At 59.0% G+C, this 27,492-nt stretch overlaps 1 protein-coding gene across 1 annotated transcript in view; it reads right to left on the bottom strand.

The window, feature by feature from the left end:
- Positions 1 to 23,492, bottom strand: part of PLXND1 (plexin D1) — a 53,276-nt gene extending 29,784 nt beyond the window's left edge. Inside the window, exons 1-8 of the mRNA XM_028127692.2 lie at positions 22,151 to 23,492; positions 5,939 to 6,115; positions 3,199 to 3,330; positions 2,827 to 2,927; positions 2,485 to 2,614; positions 834 to 1,011; positions 546 to 654; positions 19 to 121 (exon numbers count right to left, since the gene is read on the bottom strand). Of these exons, the coding sequence (XP_027983493.2) occupies positions 19 to 121; positions 546 to 654; positions 834 to 1,011; positions 2,485 to 2,614; positions 2,827 to 2,927; positions 3,199 to 3,330; positions 5,939 to 6,115; positions 22,151 to 23,482 (2,262 nt within the window). The 5' untranslated portion in view covers positions 23,483 to 23,492. The remainder of the gene's footprint in view (positions 1 to 18; positions 122 to 545; positions 655 to 833; positions 1,012 to 2,484; positions 2,615 to 2,826; positions 2,928 to 3,198; positions 3,331 to 5,938; positions 6,116 to 22,150) is intronic.
- Positions 23,493 to 27,492: the final 4,000 nt, after the last annotated feature.

Raw genomic sequence — 27,492 nt, 5'->3', positions numbered from 1 at the left:
GCCCCAGGCCCGGCTTACCGTAGGATTTGGGGAGGCCTCGCACCGAGACTGGTTGGAGACACAGGTGTGCTGCTGGGTGCACCAGAAACAGGGCCACTGTGTTGACAGGCAGCTGGTGCAGCTGGAAGACAAGGGGACACTCAGCTCTCTACCCTCCCTTCACCCCTGCCCCTCACCACTGCAACCCAGGAGGCAGGTCCTAGCACAAGGGAAGGTCTTTCCCATCAGCAGAGCTGCCAGGAAGGGCTGTGCACTTGGTAGCGTGGTGAGCTCCCCACCGCAGGAGGTATGCAAGAAGGAAACGGGCAAGCAGAACCTTCAGGAGACGAAATGAAGAGTAATCAAAGCACTTTTCTCTGCCCCGACCAGCCGAGGTGCTCACAGAACCCGGGCCCTGAGGTGACGATAGCTTGTGGTCTAAATGAGTTGGCGAGTGAACAGCTGAGGGCCCGACCTGCCTCTAGGACACTATCGTTTTCCTTCCAAAGGCCTCCCCAAGAGCGAACACCTCCCACTCCCCGGAAGCTGGCCCCCAGCCCACTCACGCTGTGTGGGGGTACACTTGTCCAATGCGACTGCAGTCGTAGATGGTGAAGTTGGCCCTGACGATGTTCCGCCCGTTGACCCTCACGGACATCTCCACGGTCACATGGTCTGGAATGGACCAGGGGATCCAGGGAGAGAAGGACAAGGGGGTAGAGGGGTCTCCACTGACATCAGAGTCTGCGACATGAAGACCCCCATGCCTGAGATCCACCATGACCCCCTTCAGGGCTGGGCCTCTGAGGACCCCCAGACGGCTGTCTCCACAGTCCAGTGAAGGGAGAGCTTACCTTGGTGTGGCGGGAAGGGCGGGAACTGGTCCTTGGGTAAGAGGTTGCAGTAGGCGATCTGGTGGCCGAAGGCAGGGCCTGGGACCCGGGCCACCGTGCGGATATTGTTCCCGTAGTCACAGGCCATCTCCATGCCACTGAGGCTGGGCAGGCTGCCAGAGATCTGGAGGATCATGCCCTGGAGGCGAAGGACCCTTAGCTGGGGGGCAGGCCCTGCCCTTATAGCTCCGCCCCCAACCTAGCAACCCCTGGAGAACCAATGGCGGTGGCGGGTGGCCAGGACTCCAGGTTGCCGCCTACATGTGACCCACTGGGCTTCAGTGTCCCTATCTGCAAAATGAAACTCATCTCTGCCCTAACCGGTTTGGCTCAGTGGATAGAGCGTCGGCCTGCAGACTCAAGGGTCCCGGGTTCGATTCCGGTCAGGGGCATGTACCTTGGTTGCGGGCACATCCCCAGTAGGGGGTGTGCAGGAGGCAGCTGATCGATGTTTCTCTCTCATCGATGTTTCTAACTCTCTATCCCTCTCCCTTCCTCTCTGCAAAAAAATCAATAAAATATATTTTAAAACAAAACAAAACAAAAAAAACAACTCATCTCACCCTAGCCAAGGAGGCGCTGCAGGATCTGGCCCGTGACCTCTCTGAGCCCATCACTCTCTCAAATCCTCCAATCCTGTTCTCGTCTCAGTGCCCTGGCGCGGGCAGTTCCCTCTACCCAGAATGCAACTTGGCTCACCTGCTTCATATCTTTGCTCAGATGTCACCTTTGCGGTGAGGACCCCCATCCTGATCTGGTCTAAAACGTCAACACCCCTGACTCCATCTCCACCCCTCTCTCTGTTCTGCTTTCCTCTCCACAGCACTTACCACCATCTTGACAGTCTGACTTGCTCATTTTCTCTCACCCCATGAGCATGTCAGTCCCTCGAGGGCCAGGGTTTTGTCTGAAACGGGTGACAGCTGAGGACACCCAACGCCAGAGAAGCCACTGAGGGCAGGGCTGGGGGGCCTCAGGCCTGTCTGCCCCTCTGCCCCAGCTCTCTGCCAGGGTCTGGAAGGCCTCCTGCCCCAACGCTGCCTGCTATGGGTGGGGAGGGGCTGAGGGGGCTCTAGGCCCTCCTGGGCACAGGCAAGCGGGGAGCCACTTGCCCCCACGCTGCAGTCACCTGTTTCTGAGAACGAGAAAGAGCAGCCTGGCACTTGGTGGTCCCTCCACCCCCCCCCCTTGTTCTGGGGCTGGAAAAAGACAAAAAGGTGAGGCGGGGGGCTCGTTCTCCTCCCACCCTACAACTCGCCCCTCCTTGCTGGGACTCTGGAGCCTGCCCACTTGGGTCCAACTCCCAGCTCAGCTACTCCCTGGCTGTACAGCCTGTACCTCTCTGTGCCTGTTTCCTCGTCTGTAAAATGGGGATGTCAAGAGCACCCACCGCACAGAGTTCTGTGGGGCCGCCCGGAGGCGACCCTCATGCACACAGCACGTCCTGACACCTGGTCAGGGCTCAGGAGGGCCCAGTCCTTCTCACTGTGTTACCGTCTCCGGGTCGCAGGGGCACTGTGGGCAGCAGTCCCCACTCTCAGGGCTTAGGTGCCAGGTGAAGGGCAGCTCCCCACCCTGTATCCCCCACAGTGGGTCCTGCCCCCCAACTCACTGGGTACTCCTGGCGCACATCAATCTCGGCAGGCAGGACCGTCATGGTGGGACAGCGGCCGGGGCCCTCGCTGGCGCTGGTCCAGAAATGCTGCTGGCTGGAGTTGGCGCAGTCCTGCTGCAGGGTGCACCTGGAGCGGCCGGACCCACGTCAGGCCCCTCGTGGGCTCCTTTCCTGCTGCAGCCTCCCGGGCCCAGCCCCTGCCCCTGGCCCAGCCCCTGCCCCTGGCCCAGCCCCTGGCCCTGCCCCTGCCCTGGCCCTGGCCCTGCCCCTGCTCCTGCCCCTGGCCCAGCCCCTGCCCCTGGCCCTGCCCCTGGCCCAGCCCCAGCCCCAGCCCCTCACCGTGTCTCCAGGGCACACCAGCCGCAGTAGGCATCGGCCGCACCCACGCAGTCCCCACAGGTGGTGTGCACGGCACACGCGGCGACTTTCACTCTGACCATCTGGAGGCAGAGGCAGGGCCCAGCTCAGTGAGGCTGCCAGCCCCTCCCCGGGGACTCAGCCTGTGAGGGCCACGAGAGGCGGGGGAAACGGAGGCTCGACACTATAACGGGGTAACAGGGGAATAAGGCTTCCCTGCACTGGGAGGTGAAGGGTGAGCAGGCAGGAGGTGGGGAATGGGTGCTCGGCAGGAGGAACAGTGTGCGCAAAGGCCAGGCAAGCAAGACAGCTCAGCTCGTCCTGGGACCCTGTCAGGCCGGGCGCCGGCCTTACCTGGTGGGACGTCATCAGGTAAAGGTAGCCGGGGTCCGCTGGGTCAAACTGCATGACGTGGTGCACAGGCTCCCCATAGGCCACCGTCACCACCCGCCTGCTGACCACCTGCATGCTCTCATTCAGGTTGATCTGTGGAGGTGGGGGTGGTCAGGGTGATGGTGTGCGGGGGTGTGCCCACAGCGGGGGGAGGCCAAACGCAGGGGAGCGGTCACCTGGCGGAGGGGACCTGACCCAGGCCTGGGGGCTCAGCCTCCCCATCCTCTCGGGCCCCCCAGGACTGGTGGGAAGTCACAGACGTGGAAGGCAATGGGTTCCGCCGCCACAGTTTGCCTCTGCTGTGCTCCTATCAGGAAGTCCCTCTCTGCCCCTCACCAGCACATCCCACCCCGTGAATACGTGCGGGCTTACAGTTATAAGCATTTTCTGGGAGGCTGTTTGGCGTCACGCCTAAGAGCAGGAACTTGGGTTTGGATTCTGCCTTTGACATTTACAAGCTGTAAAACGGACACATTGTCCAAGGCTCTCCCCGTCTCTGGGCCTTAGCTTCCTGAGCTAAGGGGGCTGACAGTACCTGCCCCACAGGGCTGTGGGGAGCGCCGGATGAAAAGATGCAAAGTGCTCATGGGGCCGTACTGCTCATTCCTGCCCCCTCACACCCATTTTGCAGATGAGGAAACTGAGGCCCAAGGAGGCCTGGGGACTTGGCAGGCATCATAAAATGAAGACTCCTCAGGGTCATGATGCAAGCCTCAGCCTGTCTGACCCCGGAGTCCAAGGCTGGAGCTGGGTCATGGGGTCCAATGTGCAGGCAGGAGGACAACCAGGACTAGCTGGGGCCTGGAAGCTTCTCTAGCTGAGGGCCCCTCTGTATGGCCTTCAGAGCCCCATCAAACTGCTCTTTTTCGACTGGCCTTCCTCCCTCTCAGCCTGCTGCCCCCAGGCCTGGGCTCGTACCAGTGGCCAGGGCCTTCCTCCTCTGTGGGCTCCAAAACCTTTAGTGAGTCCTTCCTGATTATGCAACAAACTTGTGCAAGCCCTGATGATCTGACCCAACTTACTGCCAGCCTCATCTCTACTCACCCGACCAACTCACAGATTCCACCTCCAGGCCTCTGCCCCAGTTGTGCTCCCTTCTGGAATACCTCTCCCCCTCCCACCCATGTGCAAAGGAGGCCAACCGCTGCTCTCCCAACGTCGCCTCCAGAAAGGCTGCCCGCATGCCCTCCACACACCAAAATGAAATGACTCTCTCCCAGGTTCCCACGGGCCTCTTCCAGCCCCCGAGACACCGCCAGTCCCAGGTGGCCTGTCGGCAGAATCTGTCCAAGGCAGCTCGGCCCAGGTTCAGTATGCTGCCCCCAGCCCCACCCCCTCGCATCCAGCGGACACTCAATTCATTTCTACTCCTTCAAATGTTTATGGAGCACCTACTGTGCGCCAGGGCCTGGGCTGGGGGTTATGATCTAAACCCCAGGCTGGCAGGAGACAGAGTCTTCACAGAGCAGGTCGGTGGGTGAAGAGGTGGGTTGAGGGGCAGTGTGTGCTCTGGGCCAGCTGGACCTGAATTCAAGCCCAGCTCTTGCTGTGTGACTTGGGGGCAACTGTTTTCCCTCTCGGAGCCTCAGTGTCCCCATCTGTGAAATGGGAATCATGGCAGGGGTGTGGAAATTAAAAGAGGCAATGCCCATGATGTGCCCTTCGAGGCTGGGTAGACAGTGGGTGCCTAATAAGTGCAGCTTCATGGGCGGGGAGCAGGGGAGACTCCTTGTTTCCCACACACAGAGGCATCATCGCAGGAGACTCTGACCACAGTCCTGGATGGCCCAGTTCATTTTCCACTTGACAGACAAGGAAACTGAGGCTCACTCAGGACACACAGCTGGGAGTGGCAGAGCCAGGATCCAAGTCCAAGTATCTGACCCCAAAACACGAGCCCCACTGTGTAAGGACCTTCAATGGGGGGCTTCAAAGGCTGAGGACAACGCCCCCACACCTGGCATCTCCCCCACACTGTTAGTGGTCCAGCAAGGGCCCCAGGGCCAGGCGGGCTGGGCTCCGAACCCCCCTCCAGCCCAGCCCCAGCCTGTGGCGTCTGCCTGGGCGGCGGAGGGAACTGGATTATCGGATCTGAGTCAATGAGGCCAGGGCCTGGCGCACACTGAAGCCATGTCAGGCAGCTGACTTCCTCGACAGGCCGGGAACGGGAGGCGGTTGAGGGGGGCAGGTCCGGGCCCTCCCCTAGGAGCCCCGTCATGGGAACCAGATCCCTCTCACCTTCCCAGAAACCTCAGGCCAGGTATTATGACCTCTGGAAACCAGTCACCTTGGTGGTGGGGGTGAGGGGAACTGGGATGAGAGCCCCCAGTTGCCAGGCGGTGGCCCTCCCCCATCAAAGCCCCACAACCGTCTCAAGAGGCAGGGCTCACAGCCCTTCACAGAGGGGGACACTGAGGCCCAGAAAAAGGAAACAGCCTGGAAGTGGCAGAGCCCAGAGACTCGGACGCAGCTCCATCTGCCTCAAAGCCCAGGCGCAGGCACGGAGAGAGGGCTGGCCCTTGGCAACGGCTTACCTCCTCTGCACGACAGGGCACTCACTGTCGTGAGCAGGAGGGGCAGAAACAGATGTGAAAATGCCTTGTAAACTGTGAAGGGCGAGGCAAACCGGAGGACGTGAAGGCTAACACTGGGCCTCGGCCCCCTGCTCCCCGTCCCTCCCGGCGTCCTCCCCGAGCCCCACCTTGAGCAGCCGCCCACTGGCTGTGCCCAGGAAGACCACGGTGTAGTTGCTGACGCTGGCCACGGCCACGGAGGAGAGGCCCGGGGCTCGGAACACGGGCGTGGCCTTCAGGGGCTGCAGGATGGACAGCGGGTGCTGGAGGTGGGCAGCTCCACAGTCCAGCTGCTCTGGCTGCAGCTGGAAGAGAAACAGCACATCAGACCTCGGCTCCAGAACCTTCTCCCGCTCCCTGCCCGCGCGGTGTGTGTCTCGGCTCAGCATCAGAGCCTGAAAGTCTTGCTTCTGCTTGATAGGCCCGGCGCTGGGCTGAGACCCAAATACAAGCGGAGTCCCGTCCCCGACCCCAGACGGATCCCTGATCTTGGCTTTAGTCACAAAATTTCCCCAAGACGATGTTTCAGGCACGTAGGAGCCATCCAGGAGGAGCTGTGGGTGGGGGTAAGAAGGGCTGGCAAGGGGACGGGTCAGTGTGCAGGGGGCCAGGGAGGCTGGGAAGGGTGAGGCTTACATACCCTCATGCCCTTGAAATAACAGGCTGGCAGAGCAGAGGAGCCCACAGCAGACCCATCCTCTGCCTCAACTTACCCTCTTGCCTCGGCTATGTCCCCACAGCAACCATGGGGTACCCTCCTCCCAGGCCCCCTGCGCTGACCCCAGTACCACCTCAAATTCCCAGCAGCTCACAGGACTCCAGGTTGAGGCCTCCCCTCCCCTCAAGCACACATGCCCTCATCTACCCACATTACAGATGGGCAAATCAAGGCCAGATGTCTCCAAACCCCCAGTCCCACCACCATCCAGATCAGTCCCGTGCCAGCTGGGTAGCAAATTAGCCCCACCTCCCAGGAGCATGACAGCTGCGGCTTCTGATCCCAGTCCCCCGCCATTTCCCGGACTTGCCCCCACCTTTCCCACCCTTCTCCAGGCCTAGGTGGTCCTTTCAACGTTGCCAAAAATACAAAGCAGACCCCCAGGGAACGCCTTTGAGAAGATGACTGTGCACGTCCACAAGGATGCAGGGGCCAGCACAGTTCAGGAGACCGGATGGGGGACACAACCTCATATCTGACAGGACTGAGCATGTATAAACTACACAAATTACGGCACACAGTCCCGAAAAGCCACTCCCACCCCTCAGTGCCACACACACCTGTATTGATTATGACAGAAGGACATCCGGCTGAAGAATTCACGGGATGTCAGAGCCGTTTTGGTAAAACAGATGCATAAACAACGAAGTAAAATTCATGCCGGTACACATGCCAGGTTTACTGGGAACAGACAGCGGACCAGGCCTGGGCATCAATTCCCCGAATCCTGGAGGCTCTCTGAGGCCACACGTCACAGATGGGGAAACTGAGGCTCGAGATCCCCAGCTGCAATGCCGCAGACTGAAACTGACAGCAGACCTGAACTCACACTGGGCCCCAGGTGCCAGGATGTGGGCGTCAGAGGCTCTGAACAGGGACTCCGAAGGTCATAGCATTGAAACTGGCTGTAAGGTACAGCTTAGTGAGGCTTTTTTTTTTTTTTGCTTATCTGTGCTTTTTGCAAACCTAAGCCATTGACTGTGTGCCTGTGTGGTGTTTGCACAAAAGCTCAGCTAGTTTTCAAAAGAAAACAATAAATACTGGGCCCTTCTGTCCTTGAGCAAATAAACATAGTTGTAGCCTCATGGGCTTCTAGGCAAGGGCTGTTTCTCAGCACAACCCTGAGAGGTTGAGCCCGGAGTGTAGAGACGGGGGTGGGGCCGGGGTGCCCTGGGCAAGAACCCATGAGTGGGGGTAGCCCTGCATGGGATGGCTGCAGGTGACCTGAGCAAGTCACTTCTCCGAGCCTCAGTATACTCAACTATAAAATGGGTGCATCTCTAGCACCTCCCTCATAGGGGCTGGGACGAGATAACTCATTGAAAAGCACACCCAGCAGGTGTGGCCTAGGGTCAATGCTCAGAGTGTTAGCTGATGCTATTGCTGTTTCTGACAGGATCGTCACTACCATTACTATAAAGTGGAATCGGGCAAATCATGCCTACCTCAAAAGCTTCTGAACCTGACTCCCTCTGACCACCTGGAGGCGGCCATCCTCCCATGTAGGAGGCCCTCTGGTCCCCCACATTTCCCCCGAACACAGCAGCCAAGCGAGCCCTTTAAAACCCTCTATTGGTGACTTACAGACTAAACCCTGAATGCTAAATCCGCCCTCCCATCAGGCCCCTGGGACCTTCAAGCCCATTCCATACCCTCCTCCCCTCACTCCTCCCCTTCAGCCACACTGGCCTCATTTATTCCTCAAACATTCCAAGCTGGGTCCTGCCCAGGGCCTTTGCCCTTGCTGTTCCCTCAGCCCGAAGTGCCATTCCCCGGTTTGTCATACACAGTTGACCCTTGAACAACACAGGGGTTAGGGGCACTGACTCCCCGTGCAGATGAAAGTCCGCGTGTAACTTCTGACTCCCCGAGTCGTCCCTAGGTACCCAAAACCTGAGGGTGCTCAAGTCCCTCATATACAATGTCACAGAATAATGCATACCGTCTGCCCTCCACATCCACGCACTCCCAAACACATGCAAAACAGTGTGTTTGATCCGTGCTTGGTTGAATCTGTGGATGCAAGACACGAGGACACAGAGGGCCAACTGTATATATTTTAAAAGCTGCCTGTAAGTGGACCCATGTGGCTCAAGCCCGCATTGTTCAAGGGTCAGCTGTAATTGGCTCCCTCTCGTCCGTCCTTCGGCTCCAGTCCCGCTCTGCCCCACTCCGTCCTGTGCGCGTGCCCGAGCTGGGGCGGCCCTGGAAAGAGGGCCTGCACCTCCTCCCCAGCTGCCTCTCCCAGCCAGGCCCCCCTGAGCCATCCTGCAGCTGCAGGGAGGAGGTGAGGCGGGCTCTGTCTGCACTCAGGCTCTGGAGGGACGCTTTCCCTAGGGGTTACATAACTTCTCTTCCCTGAATATGGATTACTTGCATCATTAAACAACAAGTTGTTTTAAAATTAAAATGGTAAACCTTTGCCCAGAGGACGTGACTTTCCTCCCTGAGCTCTGGGAGGCGTGGGAAGGAAGGGAGACCTGGGAGGCCCCATGTCACCTTTGAGGTTTTCTGCCCTAGGCCCTGCGATGGGGGGGGGGGGGGCGCCCCAGCCAGCCCGGGTGGGGGGTCCTGGGAAAAGCCGGACAGGCGCCCAGCTCCGGGTGATTTGTGGGCCAGGGCAACAGAGACGATGAGGGGGGAGCATGCTGGGAACTCGGCTCTCGCCTGCCTGCCCTGACGTTCACAAGCCATTAATTCTGTGCCGAAGGAATTTTCTAAAAAGCCTTTGCTCCAACTTTTTTTTTTCTCATCCTAAAAATAAAATTAAAAAAAAAATTTTTTTTAAAGGAGAAGTAACCCATCGGCTGCTCCGGATGATCTGTGCTCTGAGGGGTAAGCTGGCTCCCTAACCGCCAGGGGAAATCACAAAGCTTTGAACTGGCTCAAGAATGGACGCTGGGCCAGCGGGGAAATGCCTCCCCTGTTGGGGGAGGGGCTGCAGGCCCGGAAAACGGGGGGGGGGGGGGGACAGAAGGCTTGGGGACCAGGCAGCTGTCCCAAGAGTGGCCTCAGCCGAACTTGGTCTCCTGGGGCAGTCAGCTCCACAGGCCCAAAATACCCCTCTGACCAGATGACACTGCTTGGAATTCCTTCATTAGCACCCGCCTTCCTTCAAGCCTCACTCAGCCTGGGCCTGTCAGAAACAAGAATTCCCCTGGGAGTAGGGGGCGGGGGGGGGGGGGGGGGCGCTGGACTGTCACAGCAGCTCCCTGCAACCCACAGGGTCACCTTTCCAAGAGCAAAACTGGCCAGCCCTCCCCTGCCTCGAACCTTGCTCTGGCTCCCAGCTGTCCTCAGTATCAAGCCTGGCACCGAAGGCCTTTGTGATCTGGGTCTTGCCAACTGGCCAGGCCTCAGTCTCACTTCTTCCCTGTGCCCCACCCTCCGCGGCGAGAAGCCAATCTCTGCAGTTCCTCAAATGTGGCCACGTTTCCCCTCCGGGGCTCCTGGGCCTTCGCAGTGTTGTGTCCTCAGCAGCCAGTGTCCTTTCCACACCTCTGAGCCGCTCAGTCCCCTTGTCTTAACCCCGCGGTTCCCCGTGCCAGGCAAGCCCAGCCAGGAAGTTTTTAGCCAGCCTTCCAAGTGTGACTCAGAATAATCCCCCTTCCTCGGGGAAGGCTCTGCGCCCGTCACCCCCTTCGTTCATCACGGTAGCCTGTGCATGAGCTTCTCCAGGGCAGAGACTGAGCTCTGGGGTGAGTATTTCCTAAAGAAAGAAAACTAATTCTGACTAAAGTGTGAACAACTGCATTGGCCTGCTCCCTTTCCAAGCAGGGAGACTGAGAGCAACACGGCCGTGCTGAGTGCTGGAGAACTAAGGGAAAACTGAGTCAATCATATGCCTACTCTACGTGTGGCCACACAGGGGCGGCAGGTGTCCAGGCCCAGACAATACCTGGCGGCTGGTGTCGATTCCTCCAAGAACTTCCGTCTACCCCTCTCTATAATGGGATGAGCAACAGCCCCTGGCCTCACCTCTTTTCTGAGAGCAGGATGCCCCCTGACCCCTCCGGCGAGCTGCCTCCCGGTGCCAAAGCTCAGCTCTGCCCGCTCTCCCATTAAAACTCTGACATATTGATTTCACTACCAGCTGTAATTGTGTTGACTTTCTCTCCCCAGGAAGCCAGCTGGAGTAAGAGCTTCAAGAGCCCAGCTTCTTAGGCCTCCCACATCCTGCCCGCCGACCCCGCCAAACCTCAGTCCCACCGCAGGTGGCACTCTGAGGAGGATGAGGCAGCGATGGCGGGCACCGTGGCAGGCTGCGAGCCCCAGTGGTTCCGTCCCAGGTAGAGACTACACCGGCTGTTGGGACTTTGTATACCTTCCTGCCTCACGTGTTTTATTGTGATTGAACTGTGATCTTGGGCAAGTGAGGTTTCACTGCCAGGAGTGGAAAGCACGCTCCGGGGTGTTACGTGGCGGAGCACAGACGGCCCTCCGCTCACCTCCCCTGGGCTGGGGGCTGAGAGGGCCACCCTCCCACTCACCCTCCACAGCAGCCAAAAGGAACCGTTCAAACTACGAAGCACGAAATGCAAAGGGCGGTCCTGGAAAAGTAAAAGGACATCCGTGGAGTAAAACCTGGAGTTTAGCTGAGAGCAAATTACCTGCGTGGGTTTCTTCCGTTTAGACAAATGTCCTCTGGTAATGGCAGACCTTAGCAATGGGGAAAACTGAGGGAAGGGTATGTAGGAACTCTCTTTGTAACTTCCCTGTAAATCTAAAATTATTCCAAAATAAAAAGTTTATTTAAAAAAAATAACCCAAAACAGGTTGTACCTCCACCACAGCTCAACAGCCTTCAATGGCTCCCCAGTGCCCTCGACATAAACCCAAACTTTGCTCCGGGGCCCTCAAGGTCCTACTGGGTCTGGCCAGCCTCTTTGCTTCCCCCAACCTCCTGTCCCGGCCACTCCTTGTCCCTCAGCTTGGACAGCTGAGGAGCAGCCAGGGGACACCCCAAGAGACAAGGAGTGGAGGAGCGGGAGCCAACAGGGACCAGGCAGGTACAATGTAACGGGGGCCTCAAAAGCCGGGCCTAGACCACAGGGCCTGGATTGTTGCTTCCTGCAAAGCCCAGCTGAGTAACTCCTCCCCCATACGTCAGAAGCGCGGAGGTTAAGGGGGAAAGTGTTCTCAAGGTCACCCAAGGACACATGGTCAGGTCAGGATTTGAAGGCACACCTATGGTTCTCAAACCCAAACTCCTCCCTCCCACATCCGTCTGAGGGGCCTCTCTGGACACTGTACCTACCGGGCTGTGAGTCCACCGAGCTGACACCTGCACGGAGGATAAACTGAGGCATGGAAAGAGCGATGGGCCTACTGTTTGCCGGCCCCGGGAGAGGTCAGAACGGACTTCCATCCTGGGGGGCCTCTCACAATGGCTCCCATGCCCAGGAGGAAGCTGCCTGCTGCCCAGAGAGGAAATACCAGCACCTCCCTGTGGGCGATCAAGACGCCCGCTTCCTGGACGGGCCAGGGCTGGAGAGGACGGCCGACAGGCCAGAGAACAATAGGAGGCCTGGCCCTGAGCTGGAGAGCAAAAGCAATGGCTGGGTTTCGAAAGCAAGGCACCAAGACGGGCAGAGGCTTCCGCAGAACCCGCGGCGCAGTCATCCCCCACCCGCCCCCGGCTGCCTGGATCAGGAGGGTGGACTGGCGAATGACAATGGCCACCGCAGTTCGTGCAGACCCTTCCGGAGCTTCAGAGAAGCCCGCCGTGGCTGCCCCAACCCCCTCCCTGGAGGAGGCAGGTCACCCAGGCCCAGGGCACTGAGGTCATCCAGGCCAACTGGGCACCATCAAGAAGGGCTGCGTGAACCAGCGGGCCAGGCTGCCCTGAACACAAGTGTCCCCCCACCCACGAAACACTCCGGGCGCTGCCGAGAGGCTGGACACAGTCTGGAGGGACAGCCCCCGGGCTGCGGTCAGAGGCCTGGCTGTACCGGGATGGGGATGGGAGCAGGGGGCCCACACACTCTTGCTGTGCCCCCAAACAGACAGAAGCTGAGGCCCCTAATGTGCCGAGCTTCACGGCTCTTAACACGGTGGGGTGCCCCATTCTCTCTGAGCCTCAGTCTCCTCATCCGTAAAGTGGGGACAGTAACAGCAACACCATAACAAATGTTCCCAGTCAGCTCCGCAGGCCCCTGGGCAGGAGCTCAGGGATGCCTGAGGACTGGGGAGCCCCCAGGACGAGCCACTCTACCAACTTCCCAAAGGGAAGCCTGTGAGGCTGGGTCAGCAGTGCTGCCCGGATGTTGGGAGCGCGGCCGGGCCTGCTCCGCTCAGGGCCTGCCTGGGAACTAAGGCCACAGCCGCTGACTCAAGCAGCCATTGTTTTGTTAGCTGGACGTGCCCCCCCCCCCCCCCGCCCGACACCCTGCTCCCCCTTCTTGAAGCTGTTTCTCATTCCAGCCCAGCCTGGCCCCACTTCCAGCCCTCCCCCCAGGGTCCCAGAGGAGACAGTGTGGGATGGGCAGCCAGCGACTCCTCTGGCCCCAGTGAAAAGTCACTCCCTCCCGGCTCGAACGGGGGGGGGGGGGGGGGGGGGGCGGGGGGGGGAGGGCGGGGTGGCAGTGTAGTGGCGCTGGCCCTTCCTCACCCAGAACGGTTTTGTCCCAGCTTCTTCCCTGGAGAGGATGCAGGCCGGAGGGGAGAGCCAGAACCGCAGCCGCCTCCCCGGCACAGGCTGCCTTCCTCCTCCAGGGGCTCCGGGGCCCTCGAGACTGGAACTCACACCCTCCTCCCCAGAGGGTGCTGGCCTGGGTCCCAGAGTCACTTTACCACCGCTTGTGGCGCAGCCGAGGGGACAGGGCTGGCGTGGGGCCCCCAGCAAACACCTCTGGGCCAAGTCCCCTGTGCTGGAGACATGGAGGTGACACGTGGGTCCCTCTCGCTAGCTGACCAGATCCCAGTTCGGGGACCAACCCCTCGCTGGGAAGTGACAGCTTATAATAACAACAATACAGTAGTATCAACAACATGACAATAATAATCAGCTACTGTTTACTTTGCGCGCAGATCTCTGCCTGCATAACCTCATTTAACCCCTCATTTAACACACCCTAACGAGCTGATGCTCCTTTACAGCAAAGGTAACTGGGGCCCAGAGAGGTGGAGTGATTTGCCCAAAGTCACACAGCCATTATGTCTAGATGGGAGCTTCAAACTAGGCAGGCGAGCTCCAGAGTCCTGGCCCTTCACCACAGCCTCTCACAGCTGCTCTGTCGGGCGTTGCCAACAGCTGCGGGGAGTGTGGCTACTTGGAGCTGGAAATGCCCTGGGTTGCAAGCTGGGGAAACTGAGGCCCACCAAGGAAATGTCCACTTCTGGAGGGCTCAAACACAGACGGTGGACGCATCCTGAGCGGGGCCTAGGGGGCGGGGGTGGGTGCTGATCCCCCTTTAGTTCCTTTCCCGGCCTGGCTTCCACGTCAAGGCTTCTGCCCACTGCCCCCCCATTATTTACCGATCAGAGCAGAAAGTGCTATATGATTAACGCCCCACTGGGGCCTCACTGAACCTCGTAATGGAGCTTACAGCTTCCTCCCTCCTCCAGCACGTGATTTATTATATTTCAGGGTAAAGGACAGTGGAGTGGGCGGGGCGAGCCACACGGGCCCAGAGATGGGCAGATCCAGGTGGCATCGAGTATTAGCAGGAGAGTGGGCTGTGCAAGGCCCGCCCTGGAGGCCTGTATGGCTCCCCCTGGCCCAAACACGGGCTCTGGAAGGAAGAAAACAGTCTCGCTCTGGGGGTAGTAGCCAGGATCCAAATCCACGCGGCTGGCGCCAGGGGACTTTCCGGGCCTGTCCCCATGTGGAGACCTGCTGGTTTCCATGGCAATCCCCACACCGTTGTCAGAGCTGGAGAGGCCCTGGGGAGTCACCTGGTCCAGCGGGGGGTGGGGTGGGGGGGAACGCGGTGGGGCGGGCTCTGAGAGAGAGCCTCCTGCTTCTGCCAGCACCTGGCAGGACTAATTCGGGGCTCGCACCCACGGTCCCTTCTAGAAACAGATTGTCTCGCTCTTCCCAAACAAACCCTTGCTGGCTCTCCACAGCCCAAAGGACAGTGTCCAAATCCTTGGCCTACACCCCAGACCCCACACACTCTCAGTTTCATCGCTGCCTGTTACCCAAGCCACGTTCTACCACATCTCTGGGCCTCTGCCCCTGCTGTGTCCTCTGCCTGGAATGCCTTCCCCAGCCCCATCCGTCAAAGTCCTGCTCCAGCGTCACCTTCTTCCAGGGAGCCTTCCCTGACTTCCTCAGATGCGCTGGTCCGTGTGTGTCTTTTGTCATGCTCTCCTTCCTGACCATGTGGGGGTTCCTGGAGAGGAGGGACAGGGTCTGATTCATCCTTTTTGGGGGCTTCCAGGTAACAAAGCTGAGCCTCCCCCTCCCCCCCCCCCCAATACTGCCACACTTCAGAGCACCCTCCACCAGGAGGACAGACAGGTAGGAGATGTTGCCCAGGAGGTGCTGGGCTCTCGTAGGTGACGGTAGCTACAGTCCTGGGAAGCAGAACTTCCCTGGGTCTCAGTTTCCCCACCTTTAAAATGGGCCCATTCACCCCCTCCCGCTGTGACGTCAGGGCCCTTTGGTCAGTGTTGTCAGAGAACCCAGAGATTAAAGGTGATGAACACAGACTCTGCGGCCAGGCACCGGCTCCGCCGTTCACCCACTGTGTGACCTCAGGCAAGTCACTGCTTCCCCTTTTTGTAGACTGGGGATAACACTTCATCCTGTTTCAGGGTGGGGGTGGGTATGAAAAGATACACTACACGTAAAGTGCTTTGCAGAGGGCCCCACAGAGGATAAGTCCCCGAGAAACAGCAACAGGAGTGATAATGATGCTGATGGGAGCATTTCTGGTGGCAGAGTGAGGGCTCCCTTGCCACCCCATGTCCCAACTCTGAGCAGGAAACGGACGGAGGCCCAGAAAGGGGAAGGGGCCCCTCAGTCCCAGGGGCTCCGGCCCTCACGCTCCTTCCATACACACCACCTCTTCCTCCCTGCAGCAACCAAACCTGGAACCAGCCTATTTCCTTAATCTCCATGAGGGCCGGCAGCTGTGGGCGGGCAAAACGAACTCGGGTCGAGGCCGTTCTGCAGGGACCGACGCCGACTCACACAGGGCCTCCGCCAAACGCCAGGACACCCCTTCTTCCCTCGGCTGAGCCCTCTTTCCCGACGGGGAAATCCAGGGCCCAGCACTCACCCACCTCTCTGGGCCTGCCTGGGTCCATGGCGGGTCTTACTGTGGTCACGGCCAGGGCCATGACAGGTCCTCCAGCCACCTCCTGGCAAACGCCAGACAGTGAGGGGCCGCACTGCAGGGAAGCCCAGTGCCCAGCACAGTCTGTACCGGGCAGGGCTGGGGTCCGTGTAGAAAGGGATGTGTCCAGTCATCGTTCAAACGGACCACATCCCTCATTCACACCCCCAAAAGGCCGGGGGCACACTCCTTCCAGAATCCAGGCGATCCTAGTTCCAGAGCTGAACGCAACCAGGTGCTCCCCTGCCTCCCCCACTTCCGCAGGAGGCCCCATCAGCTATCGTCCCCAACGTACGGCCCGGCCTCTACAGGTGCCACAGCCGGCCGCACCCCACTCTGGATCTGAGTCACTGCAGCGTCAGTCTAGCTCCATCCGGAGCCTGCATGGAGGTGCTATCACCGAAGGGGGTTTTGTACGAAGGGCAACACCCAGATCTCCATGGGGGGGAAGGGGGTGTAATTGTACAACTTGCCACAGAGCTCACAGCTAACAGCAGCCATCACCCAGCGTGGACTCTGCAGTCAGCAGTCGCACTGCTGATGAGCTGTGTGACCCTGGGCCTCAGTTTCCCCATGTGTAAACTGGGGATAACAGCACTTCCTGCCTTGGGGCGGGGGGGTGGGGGGGGGAATGTGAGATCAAAGGCATTGGTCCCTGCTCAGAACTCAGAGCTCAGCCCGAGAGAGCCAAAAGGGCACCTACCCTCCGCACACCCCTCAGAAGCTCAGCATCCAACCCCACCAACAGTGGCGACAGCAGGCTCAGTCCTCCCATCTCAGTCTATGCCCACCTGCCTCTGAGCTCGCTGGGACCCCCACGGCTCTAGACCCGCCCTGGCCTCACCCTTCTATCTTGCCCATGCCTGCTCACCTTTAGGGCCTGTGTGATCCTCTAAAGCAGTGGTTCTCAACCTTTCCAATGCCGCGACCCTTTAATACAGTTCCCCATGTTGTGGTGACCCCCAACCATGAAATTATTTTCATTGCTACTTCATAACTGTCATTTTGCTACTGTTATGAATCGTCATGTAAATATCTGTGTTTTCCGATGGTCTTAGGCTCTACAGATGGAGAACCGCTAGCAGGGTCGCCCGAGACCATCGGAAAACACAGATATTTACATTACGATTCATAACAGTAGCAAAATGACAGTTATGAAGTAGCAACGAAAATAATTTCATGGTTGGGGGTCACCACAACCTGGGGAACTGTATTAAAGGGTCGCGGGATTAGAAAGGTTGAGAACCACTGTACTAAAGCATCCTCCACACGCCGAGCACACTTTCCTCTGATGTACTCTTTTCCTCTGCCTGCCATTTTTGGGCACTGCGTGTGAGATTTTAATCTGCCCACATCCTCAGAAGAAGACACTGGCCGGCTTTACAATGAGAAAGCATGAGATCCAGAGGTCACACAGCATACAGGGAGGAGAGCAGAACTCAAGATGAGCTTTACCCTCACCTACTTGGGAATCCAAATGCATGCCTTTCCCAGCGTGGGGAGGGATAGGAACAGACTTCTGGCCCAAGCCCTGTCTATCTCTCTAGGTTAGAAGGTCATCCTGGCCAACCCCACGGGAACCCCTTCTCCTAAGTCCTACCAAGTGCCTCTGCTTATACCCTTGGCCACGGGGAGCTCACTCCCAGCCCCATTCCCATTCCATATAGAAAGCCCATCTTGGGAGCTGTCTCCCTCCACCTCCACCCAGCATTTCAGCCCCTAAATTGGTTCAGAAAAACGCCTTCTTGACAATGAGCACCCACCCACCACATGCCAGTGTAAAACCGCCTGAGGGTTTTTTTTCCACCTTTACTATAAAAAGACACCTTGAAAATGCAGCACTGACATTTCCCTGTCAGTTTTCTTTTTGATTTAAGAACACAAATACTATGGTCATTCAAAGGTGACAGTGAGCTCAGTGGTTGAGCATCCACCTATGAACCAGGAGGTCACAGTTTGATTCCTGGTCAGGGCACATGCTGGGTTGCAGACTCGACTAGTGTGGGGCGTGCAGAAGGCAGCCGATCAATGATTCAATTTCATCCTTGATGTTTCATCTCTCTCTCCCTCTCCCTTCCTCTCAGAAATAAATAAAAAAATATATTTTTTAAAAGACTCAGCCTGCCCTTGCCTTGCTGGGTGACCCTGTACCTCAGTTTCCCCCCTTGATAGCTGTGGCAACTTCCCAAACTTGCTTTCACCTCAAACATGAGGTGACGGAAGGAATCCATGCTATACGCAAGGAAGGCTAATTTCCTCACTCCCACTTTATCAAAACAGTCCAACAGCCCCAAATATGCCAAAAACCATCAGGGGCAAAGCTGGGGCCTCGGAGATTTCCTGCCTCTCACCTCACACCTCAGTACCTCCTCCCTTCATTGTCTTAAAGGTGGAGAGCAGAGGAAAAAGCCTGCCCAAAATGACCCTGACTGAGGCTGTGGGGCTGAGAGACCCCAAAAACAACTGTGGGCCCTGGCCAGGTGGCCCAGTTGGTTGGAGCATCGTCCCGTACGCCAAGAGGCTGCGGGTTTGATTCCCGGTCAGGACACATACCGACGTTTCAGGCAACCCTGGTCTCTCCCTTCCTCTCTCTCTCTCTCTCTAAAAATCAATAAAAAGTGAAGGGGGGCAGGGAAAGTGGGAGACATCTGTAAACTGTCAACAATAAAAAAATTAAAATAAATACATATCAATAAAAACATATCCTCTGGTGAGGGTTAAAACAAAACAAAACAAAAAAAAAAACAACCCACAACTGCAGGAAGCTGAGTTTCCAGAGGCCTGGCCAAGCCACCGCCCTTGCCTGGAGGTCAGATGTCCTTGGAGAACAGATGGAAGAACAAGGTGCTGTCCCCTCGCCCAACTTCCATCTGATGTCGGGCCAGACTGGGCAGCTTCCTTCCCCTCCATCCTGTCGGTCCCCACCTCTGGGGCGACATCCTGGCAGCCAAATCTGTCCCAAGCCCACCGCTTCCTTCTATGCCCCCCGGTGGCCCATCACATCCCCAGGAACAAGGCCTGGCCCGCTACCTGCACTGCTGCGCCCGGTGCCCGCCACGGCAAGTGTTGGAGGACTATCTGCGAATGAGTGAGTGAATCTCCTGCCCGGGAGATGGCACCAGCCTCCCAACTACTCTCCCCCTGTCTCTCCTCTTGCCTTCTCACCAATCACCTAGGGACTTTCTAAAATAATTACGTTAGAAATAAGCATAGTAAGCACTGGCCAGGGAGCTTAGTTACAGCATCGTCCCGATATGCCAAGGTTGCTGGTTTGATCCCCAGTCAGGACACATGTAAGACTCAACCAATGAATGCATAAGTAAGTGGAACAACAAATCCATGTTTCTCTCCTCTCTCCCTCTCCCATCAATAAACAAAAATATATATATATAAAATAAAAATGTTTCATTAATAAAAGATTTAAAAAATAAAATTAAAATAATCATAGTAATTGCAAGCACATGTGCCAGCCACTCTACTAAGAGCTTCCCCAGTATGATCTCGTGGAATTCCCACCACGGTCCTGCGAGGCAGGTACTTTTATTGTCATTCCCATTCCTCAGAGGAAGACATGCAGATGCTCATTCAAGTCGTATCACTCCTCTGGCTAAAACCCTTCATGGCTCCCCATGTCCCCAGGATACAGTCCCAATTCCATCATACGGCCAACCTGCACCCTGCAGCCCCACCCGCCTCCCCACTCGGTTCAGTTGCTCTAGCCCAGTGGTCGGCACACCGAGGCTCTCGAGCCACATGCGGCTCTTTGGCCCCTGGAGTGTGGCTCTTCCACAAAATACCACGTGTGGGCGCGCACGTACAGTGAGATTGAAACTTCGTGGCCCATGCGCAGAAGTCGGTTTTCAGCCTGGGCGAGTCTATTTTGAAGAAGTGGTTCTAACGCCAAGCCACACTCAAGGGGCCAAAGAGCCGCACGTGGCTCGAGAGCCGCTGTTTGCCGACCACTGCTCTAGCCCATTTGCTGTATCCTACCTCCAGGTGTTTGCAAAGGCTGTTCCCTCAGCCTGGACCCTTCCCTCCTCTCCTGCCAGCCTCCGATGGCTAACTCCTGCCCATCCCCCTCTGCTGTGATATCACTCCCCCAAGATGAACAGCAAAGAGTGACCTATTTTGGCTTCTTCTTGCAGCAGAGACGACTTGATGCCCCTCTCCTGGCTCCCTCATCCCTCCGGCTGTAAGAGCTCGCCTGCATGATCCACAAGAGCAGAAACTGAGTCACCACTGCCCCCCAGTGCACAGGGCTGGGCACCCAGTAGCGGTTTAGAACTGTTTACTGAGGCTTCTAGAGGTGGGAGAGGGTGGAGTCGCCTCTGCAGCAAGAAGAAGCCAAAATAGGTCACTTTGCTGTTCAGGATCCAGCCCAGACTTCTGCTAAAACTGTCCCCTGGGGTAATAATAACAAGGAGAGCATACCTCTACCAGGTGCTTATTATGTGCCAGGGAAGTGCTTCACATTAATTAGTTCATTTAGTCCTTAGAGGTTTGTTTTTATCATCCCCACTTTACAGATGAGGAAGGTTAAGTCCTTTGCCAACGTCACATAGCTGGGAAGTGGCAGAGTAGGGTTTGAGCCCAGCGTGCGAAGTCCAAATTCTTAACCTGTAACTGAGGAGCTGGCAACAGCCTGGAGCAAGAATAATAACCACCCGCCCCACCCCCACCCCGGGGCCTTGATTTTACACATCTGGAAGAGCCGGCCCAGGGGCACTGGCCTGTGCCCACAGCTGGGTATGGGGACAGGGAGAGGGATGGGGCGGACACAGGGAGAGTGACGGGGGGCTGAGAACCCGCCTCACCTTGGGGTCAGGAGGAGGCCCTTGGCCACTCTGTCCCTGGGGCTGTGTCCTTGTAGAGGCCCTGCCCCCTAAAAAGAAGGAAGCCCCAGCCCCCTTCAGCAGAATGAGTCATTGCACGAGGCCAGGCTGAAAATAATGGACCTTAGGAACTGAGAAGGCTCCTGCCAGAGGGGGAGGAGGAGACTAGAGGCCCAAGGGGACAGACTCACCAGGGCCTGGATGGACATGCAGGACCTGGGAAGGTTGAGGGGAGGCCTTGGTCCCCCAACAGGGTCTTCCTTCCATAGAGTAGGGTCGACTCCCCACTCACTCCTAGCCCCGAGACCTCCTTAAACAAAACCCACCCAAACACAGCCCACTGGGGTCTGTGGCTCTGGGAAGAGGAATGGTGGATGTCTCAACCACAGCGCTGGGCGGCCAGCCCTCCTCTGGCTGGCCCCTGCTCCCTGGGACAGTCTGCCCTGCTCACCCACGATGACCTTTCTTTTCAGGGCAGCCAGCCAGCCGGGTGGTGGGCAGCCGTGGGAGCCTGACTATAAGGGCAGGAATCTGAGTTTTCTGTAAGCCCTAGTGTTGGGCACACCCACGAATAATTAAGCTCATGAGATTCCTGCCGCAGCCCGAGGACCACAGAGGAGGAATGGGGCAGGGCAATCAGGGGCCTGGCCCCAAGGAGGGCTCTGGAATCACCAGAAGTCTGAGTCGGGCATTTGCGGAAGGAGGAACGGAGGCTTCCTAGGGCAGTGGCAAAGCCTGGGGTTCAAACGGATTCCCCAGGCTCGGACACAGATGCAGAGTGTGGAAAAGGTGAAGGGTTCCACTTCCCAGGGCCCCCTGAACAAGTGACCCCTTGCTGGTGCGCTTACTTGAAGAGAAGGGCACGAAGTTCCCTCGGCACCCTTAGGTCACATCCCCACAACTTCAACACACACACTGATCCCCGAACCTGGCCCCCTTGTTACTCCCCAACCCAGCCCCAGACACTTGGGTCCCCTTCCCACCAGCTGGTGTGTCCTCACACCTGGCCACTCCTCATTCCCTCCTGAGCCTCAGGGCCAGTCCTGCCCCCTGCATACCCTCCTGACCCTGGCACCTCCCCAACCAAGGCCTTTGGTCACACACACACTACTCACTTGCTGTGTGCCCACCGCCTAGGACCCACCTCCGGGCGCACACCTGAGCTATACATACACCGTTAGCTCTCGTCAGCACGTACCTATCCACAACCTGAACCCCGCCCACGCACCTAGGTATGCGCACCTGTAAGCCAGCACTCAATTGAATGGCCTCACACGCACACCTGGGCCGTATTCGCGCTAGTTGCCCCCATCTCAGCTGACACCTGTACCCTCGAGAGTACACCTAAGCCCCCGCACATGCACCTGTGGTCCAGAGTACACACTTGTGTCCCCGGACGCTCACACCAGTGACCCGCAAAGCGCGCAACCCGCCCAGTTACCGGCCCGCTCTCCCGCGGCGACCTGAGCGGAGCGGGGTCCCCGGCACCGCCACGCCTGCACTTACCTGGATGTTGCGCTTGCGCTCGCAGGCTGGCCCGGTGCCCTGCACCACGCTGTCGAGCACCGCCACCACGTCGGGTGCAGGCTCTACGAAGCAGGCGGTGCGCGCGGCGCGGATGGCAGCCTGCACGTCGGCGAAGCTGAAGGCGCAGAGCGCGGCGGGAGCCGCCCGGGGCGCGGGGGCCCCCTGGGGCCGCTCGAAGACCGCAAAGAGCAGCTCGCGCGCGGGAAAGACCGACACCAGGCGGCTGTAGAGGTCGCCGCGGCCCGCGCCGCCCGCGCACTGCAAGCCCAGCTGGATGTAGGACTCGGTGAGCTTCTTGGCGTCGCCGCCAGCGCCGCGAGGCAGGCAGATGCGCGCCAGCAGGCTCCGCGCCTGGCTCTCCTTGTCGCCCGCACGCGCCTCGCTGGTGAGCGCCAGGTACGCGTAGGACGGGGCGCCCGGCGGCGGGTCCGGCGGGTGCAGGAAGGCACGCACGAAGCCCAGCTTGTGCTGCTCCTTGGCCCCCTGCTTGATCTTGAGGATGTTGTCGTCGGAAGGGTTGAGGTCGAAGGTGAAGAGCTTGGCCAGGTCGCCGCGCGCGTCCAGGGAGCGGATGGCAATCTCGGGCGTGTTCTCAAAGCGGTGGTCCTCCAGGCTGCGGTTGCGCGGGAAGAAGGCGCTGCCGTAGCCGGTGTACGTGGCGCCCACGAGGAGGCGGCTGCCCCCCGTGCCGGCGGCGGGCGGCAGCACCAGCCCGACGGTGGACGCGTTCGGGTGGTTGGCCGCCACGTTCAGCATGCTGGGGAACACCGTGACGGGCTCGGCGGGCGGCGCGGCGGGCGGGAAGGGCACGGCCACCGCCGAGATGTTGCCCCGGCGCCGCAGCTGGCAGAAGCCCTGGTAGATGGAGCCGCACGCGACCACCAGGCCCTGGCCGGGGTCCAGCTGCAGGATCTTGTTGTAGTTGTCGGTGAGACGCCGCGGGTGCTCGCAAGAGGCCTGCGGCAGCTGCGGGGCGTGACACAGCGGGCTGTCGGCCACCGGACCCACGGCCGCCTCGGCCTCCAGGCTCAGGTTGGCGCTCGACAGCTGGTAGAGGCGGTTGACGGCCGCCAGGTACAGCGTCCCGGCCGCGCCGTCCAGGGCGAAGTTGTTGGTGGGCGTGGGCGAGGGGAAGCGGCGCTGGATCTCCAGGGCGCCGGCCCGCGCCGCCCCCAGCAGCAGCAGCAGCAGCAGCAGCGGCAGCGGCGGCGGGCACGGCGGCGGGGCCCGGAATGGCGGGCGCGGCGGCCGGGGGCCGGTCGCGGCGGCCCGGGCGCTACGGGGTGCGCCGCCCGCGGCGCGACGAGCCATCCGGGCGTGCGCGGGCTGCGCGGCACGGCGAGTGCATGGGGTGCGGCGCGGCCGGGAGCCGGGAGCCCGGAGGAGGCAGGAGGCGGGGGGCGGGCCCGGGCCGCGAGGCGCTTCCTGCCCGCGCCAGCCGCCCCCGGCCCCGGCGCCCCGGCCGGGCTCAGCGGCGCAGCGCAAGCCGGGGGCGGGGCGGGGGCGGCTCCGTCGCAGACACGCCCTCGCGCCGCGCCCCGCCCGGCCGCGCCCCGCCCTCGAGCCCCTGCCCGCCCCCCGCCCACCTCCCCGAGCGCCCCGGCGGGCTCTCCGGGCTGCCCCGCGGCCCCGCCCCGCCCGCTGGCTGCTTGGCCCTGGCTGGGCTGTCGGAGGGTCCGGCCGCCCCGCGCCCTCCAGGACCCTCCTGCGGGCGCGGCGTCCACGGCCCCAGAGGCTCCCTTTCCCGGCGTCGCCTCCGCCTCCGTCGCTTATTCTTCTTCCCTTCCTTCCTCCCGGCTGCTCGGCCCGTCTCGCTCGGGCCGGTTTTTTGCTGTCTTTCCTCTCTCTCTCCACCCCCCGGTCTCCGGTATCTCCCCGTCTCTGTCCCTGGTTAAGCCCCCTCCCTGTGTATGTGTCTCTCTTTCCCTTCTCTGTTCTTCCGTCCTTCGCTCCCTCTCCCTCTCTCCGTCGCTCCCTCCGCTCCCTCCCCCTGGAACTCGCGGTCTCTCTCCCATCCCTCGGACCTCCCTCTTCTCCATCTCTGTCTGCCCCCTTCTCTCCCTCTCTGCCTTCTTGGTCCACAGCCCTCCCTTCTTCCCATCTCCACGTCTCCGCCTTTTCACCCCCTTTCCTAGGGCACTGTCCAGGCCTGGGCACCTCCAGGGCCAGCTGGGCAAGGGGCACCACCCCCTTAGTCCCCAAGATCTGTCCCCCCCAAACCCCGGCCCCATAAAAGGGGTTTTCTAAGTGGTGGGACAGAGGGACAGAGCTCAAGGGTCAGACTCATCCATCAGGAAAAGGGAGAGAGGAACTATTTCAGCAGGTGCCAGGCTGCGGGGCGGTCTGGTCTGCACTGGCCACACCCATGAGGCCGTGGTCCTGAGGGAGTGGCCCCCAGAGGCCTCCTGTGGAGCCCCAGCCCTGTGGGCCGCTGCCTTCCTGCCCAGGAGGCACTCCCCCGTTGTGGGGGACTCTGGAAGGACCTAAAATCCCCCCATTTAGTGGGAGGTCAGCCACGTGAGCTGGCACGGGGCCACTTCTCCTTTCACCTGGAAGGAACAGGTGGACACTGAGGTGGGAGGCAGGCAGCCACGATTCCAAGGTCTCAGGGCCCGTGTCAAGAGCCTCTATGGCACCTGGCAAGGCTGGGTGCTCAAACAGGGCTCGTCTAGAGCTTTCCATGAATTGATTGGCTTCCTCCTCCTCACAGCTGCCCTCTGAGGCTGGTGCTCGTACGATCCCACTTCACAGATGCAGCTCCTGAAGCCCCAGAGAGAAGGGACTGGCCGGAGGCACAGCTCATAAGGAGCAGAATTGCAGTGTTTGAAGCTACGATCTGTTGGCTTTGAAACCACCCCAACCCACCCCCAGTCCCAGGCCAGCTCTGGCCTCTCAGGACTAGAAGAGGGGCTCCTATCAGACCCCCGGCTGCCACGTGGTTCCCTGTGGCCCTTGCTCTAAGGGTGGCCTGGCCTCAACTGACTTGTTCCCACCACCACGCCAGGGAGGAAGGACAGGGGATTTCTCCGTGCCCCACAGGGTAGGCAGGAAAAGCCGGGCCTACAGCAGCCCCCTGCTTCCTTAGCCCAACACCCCGGCCTTCCTGCCTTCCTGCCTTCCTGCCATCAGTGTTTGCCCGTCACCCCTGCCTTTTCCAATCCCCGCTTTCCCCTCCCCCACCCCCAGGTCCTGCCACTGCTTTGAGAGCTGGGAGTGTTCAGCTGTAAGAAATCAGAGGCCCTGCCTCTGTCACCATCCTCCTGGGCTCAAGGCCACTCAGGGGACAGCCAGGTAGGACCCATGTCCCCACCTCCAGGGCTCATGTTGTACAACCTGTGGAAGCCGACTGGGGAGCCCAGCAGGGGTGCAGGAGGCTGCCTGCCCCAATGCACCTCACCCCACTCCCTCCTCTGCGTCCTCCCCCATCAGTCCATCTGTCTGTCTCCCTTCAGCCTTATCTCTCTCTGGCCTTCCCAACGCATCTCTATTTATGTCTTTTTGCTCCACCCGTTTTTTTCCCTCTCTGTCTCTCCCCAACCCCCTCCCTTTTCACTCTGTCTTTTGTGTGTGTCTCTCTATCTCTCTGTGTGTCTGTCTCTCTCTCTGTGTGTCTCCCTCCCTATCCCCCACTCCTCTCTCCTCTTTCGCCCCCTCCTAGCTTCTTTCCTGTCTCCAGCTCATCTTGCTGAATCCTGCAGCTCCCCCCACTGAGCCCTGAGGATAATGCTCTGCGTCCTCGGAGCTCCGCCTGGCACACAGTGAAAGATGGTTCTGGGCACACAAGACTACCTGCCAAGCTGAGCTCTAGGACTGGAGCCACCCTGGCTGGGGGAATGCAGGGCCAGTTTAGACTGCAGAGAGCTCAGCCAGGGTCCAAGTGTCCTGGCATAAGCTGGAAGTCCAAGTACAGTATGGCCTAGGGCAAGGCTCTTGCCCTCTCTGAGCCTCAGTTTCCTCGTCTGCAAAATAAGGACAATCATAACAGCACACTGGCCCCTGGGAGATTGTGAGATGTGAAGAATATAACGTTCCAGAAGGCACAGTGCCAGGCGAGTCACAGGCACTGGGCAAATGCCCATTTCCCTCCCCTTGCGTTGAGCAATGGCGCACCAGGGCCCCACTTCCTGTCATGAGCCCCATGGTCGCTAGTGGAGTCCAGCACTGCCCTGAACAACCTCCTGCCATCCTCACAGTCAGCTCACAAAACTGGGATCATTGAACCCATTTCAGAGATGGAGAAACTGAGGGACATTGGCAAGGTGAGGATTTAAACTCAGATCTGTCTCCAGATCCTGTGCTTTCTTCTCTCTGCCCATTAGCTGGGAGCTGCTCCAGGTTAGAATGGGTCATGGTGGCAGCCACCCCACACCCCTGGGTGGGCAGAGGAGGTGCTGATAACTCTTGGCGGAAGGAAGGAAGATGCAGTGGGGTGTCTTCTCAGAAAAGGTTTAAGGGGAAACCAATGAGAGATGGAGGGTACCCAGGAGGGGAGGTTAGGTGGCATCCAGCATTAACTAACGCTGAATTAACTAACTCAGATTAACCAAACCTGGATTAACTACTAGCTAACCTTAAATCACACTGTGACTCAGGCCATTTTCAGTTTTTGTTCAAGCCTTCTGATTATATCAAGGAGAAGGTCTCTGTTGGAGCTAATGTATCTTTAATGCCTCTAACATTTGTCATTGTCCATTTTTAATAGAAAGAAGGTCTCAAGCTCATTGGTGTTGACACCAGCATTCTAGAAGTCACTGGTAGAGCCTTGTTGTCCTTATAACATTTGCAGTTATTTTCTGATTTTGGCAAGTGATACTGGTTTTCCAGGTACAATAATGATGTAAAGTTTGCTTAATAAATGCAGTTACTGAAGTTTTTAAAATGTGAGTTAATTTTTTTAAAATATGTTTTTATTGACTTGAGAGAGTGAGAGAGAGGTAGGGAGAGGGAGAGAGAGAGAAACATCAATCTGCTGCCTCCTGCTGGGGATTGAGCCCACAACCTGGGCATGTGTCCTGCCCAGAATCGAACCAGCGACGCTTAGAGCATGGGACAGCGCTCAACCAACTGAGCCACACCAGCCAGGCAGAGAGAGGTGAGTTAATTTAAAGATAAGTGTGCAGTAGGTCATAACCCAGGTGTATGAAACGCCTGAAAGCTGGGAGACGTTGGCCCAATGCAGTGCCTTTGTAGGTGAGGACATGGTGGCTCAGAGGGGGCAGGTCCTTGCCTGGGCACTGAGGGTCAGGGGTCAGCCTGGCCCCGAGAAGACAGGCCTGGGCCTTCCCCCTGCCTGGCCGGGGGCTCCCCACCCTGCCCTGTCC

Source organism: Eptesicus fuscus, chromosome 18, assembly GCF_027574615.1.
Source record: "Eptesicus fuscus isolate TK198812 chromosome 18, DD_ASM_mEF_20220401, whole genome shotgun sequence".
Classification (NCBI taxonomy): Eukaryota; Metazoa; Chordata; class Mammalia; order Chiroptera; family Vespertilionidae; genus Eptesicus; species Eptesicus fuscus.
Note: the sequence above shows the minus strand (reverse complement) of the source record. Positions and strands in the feature narration are given on the sequence as shown.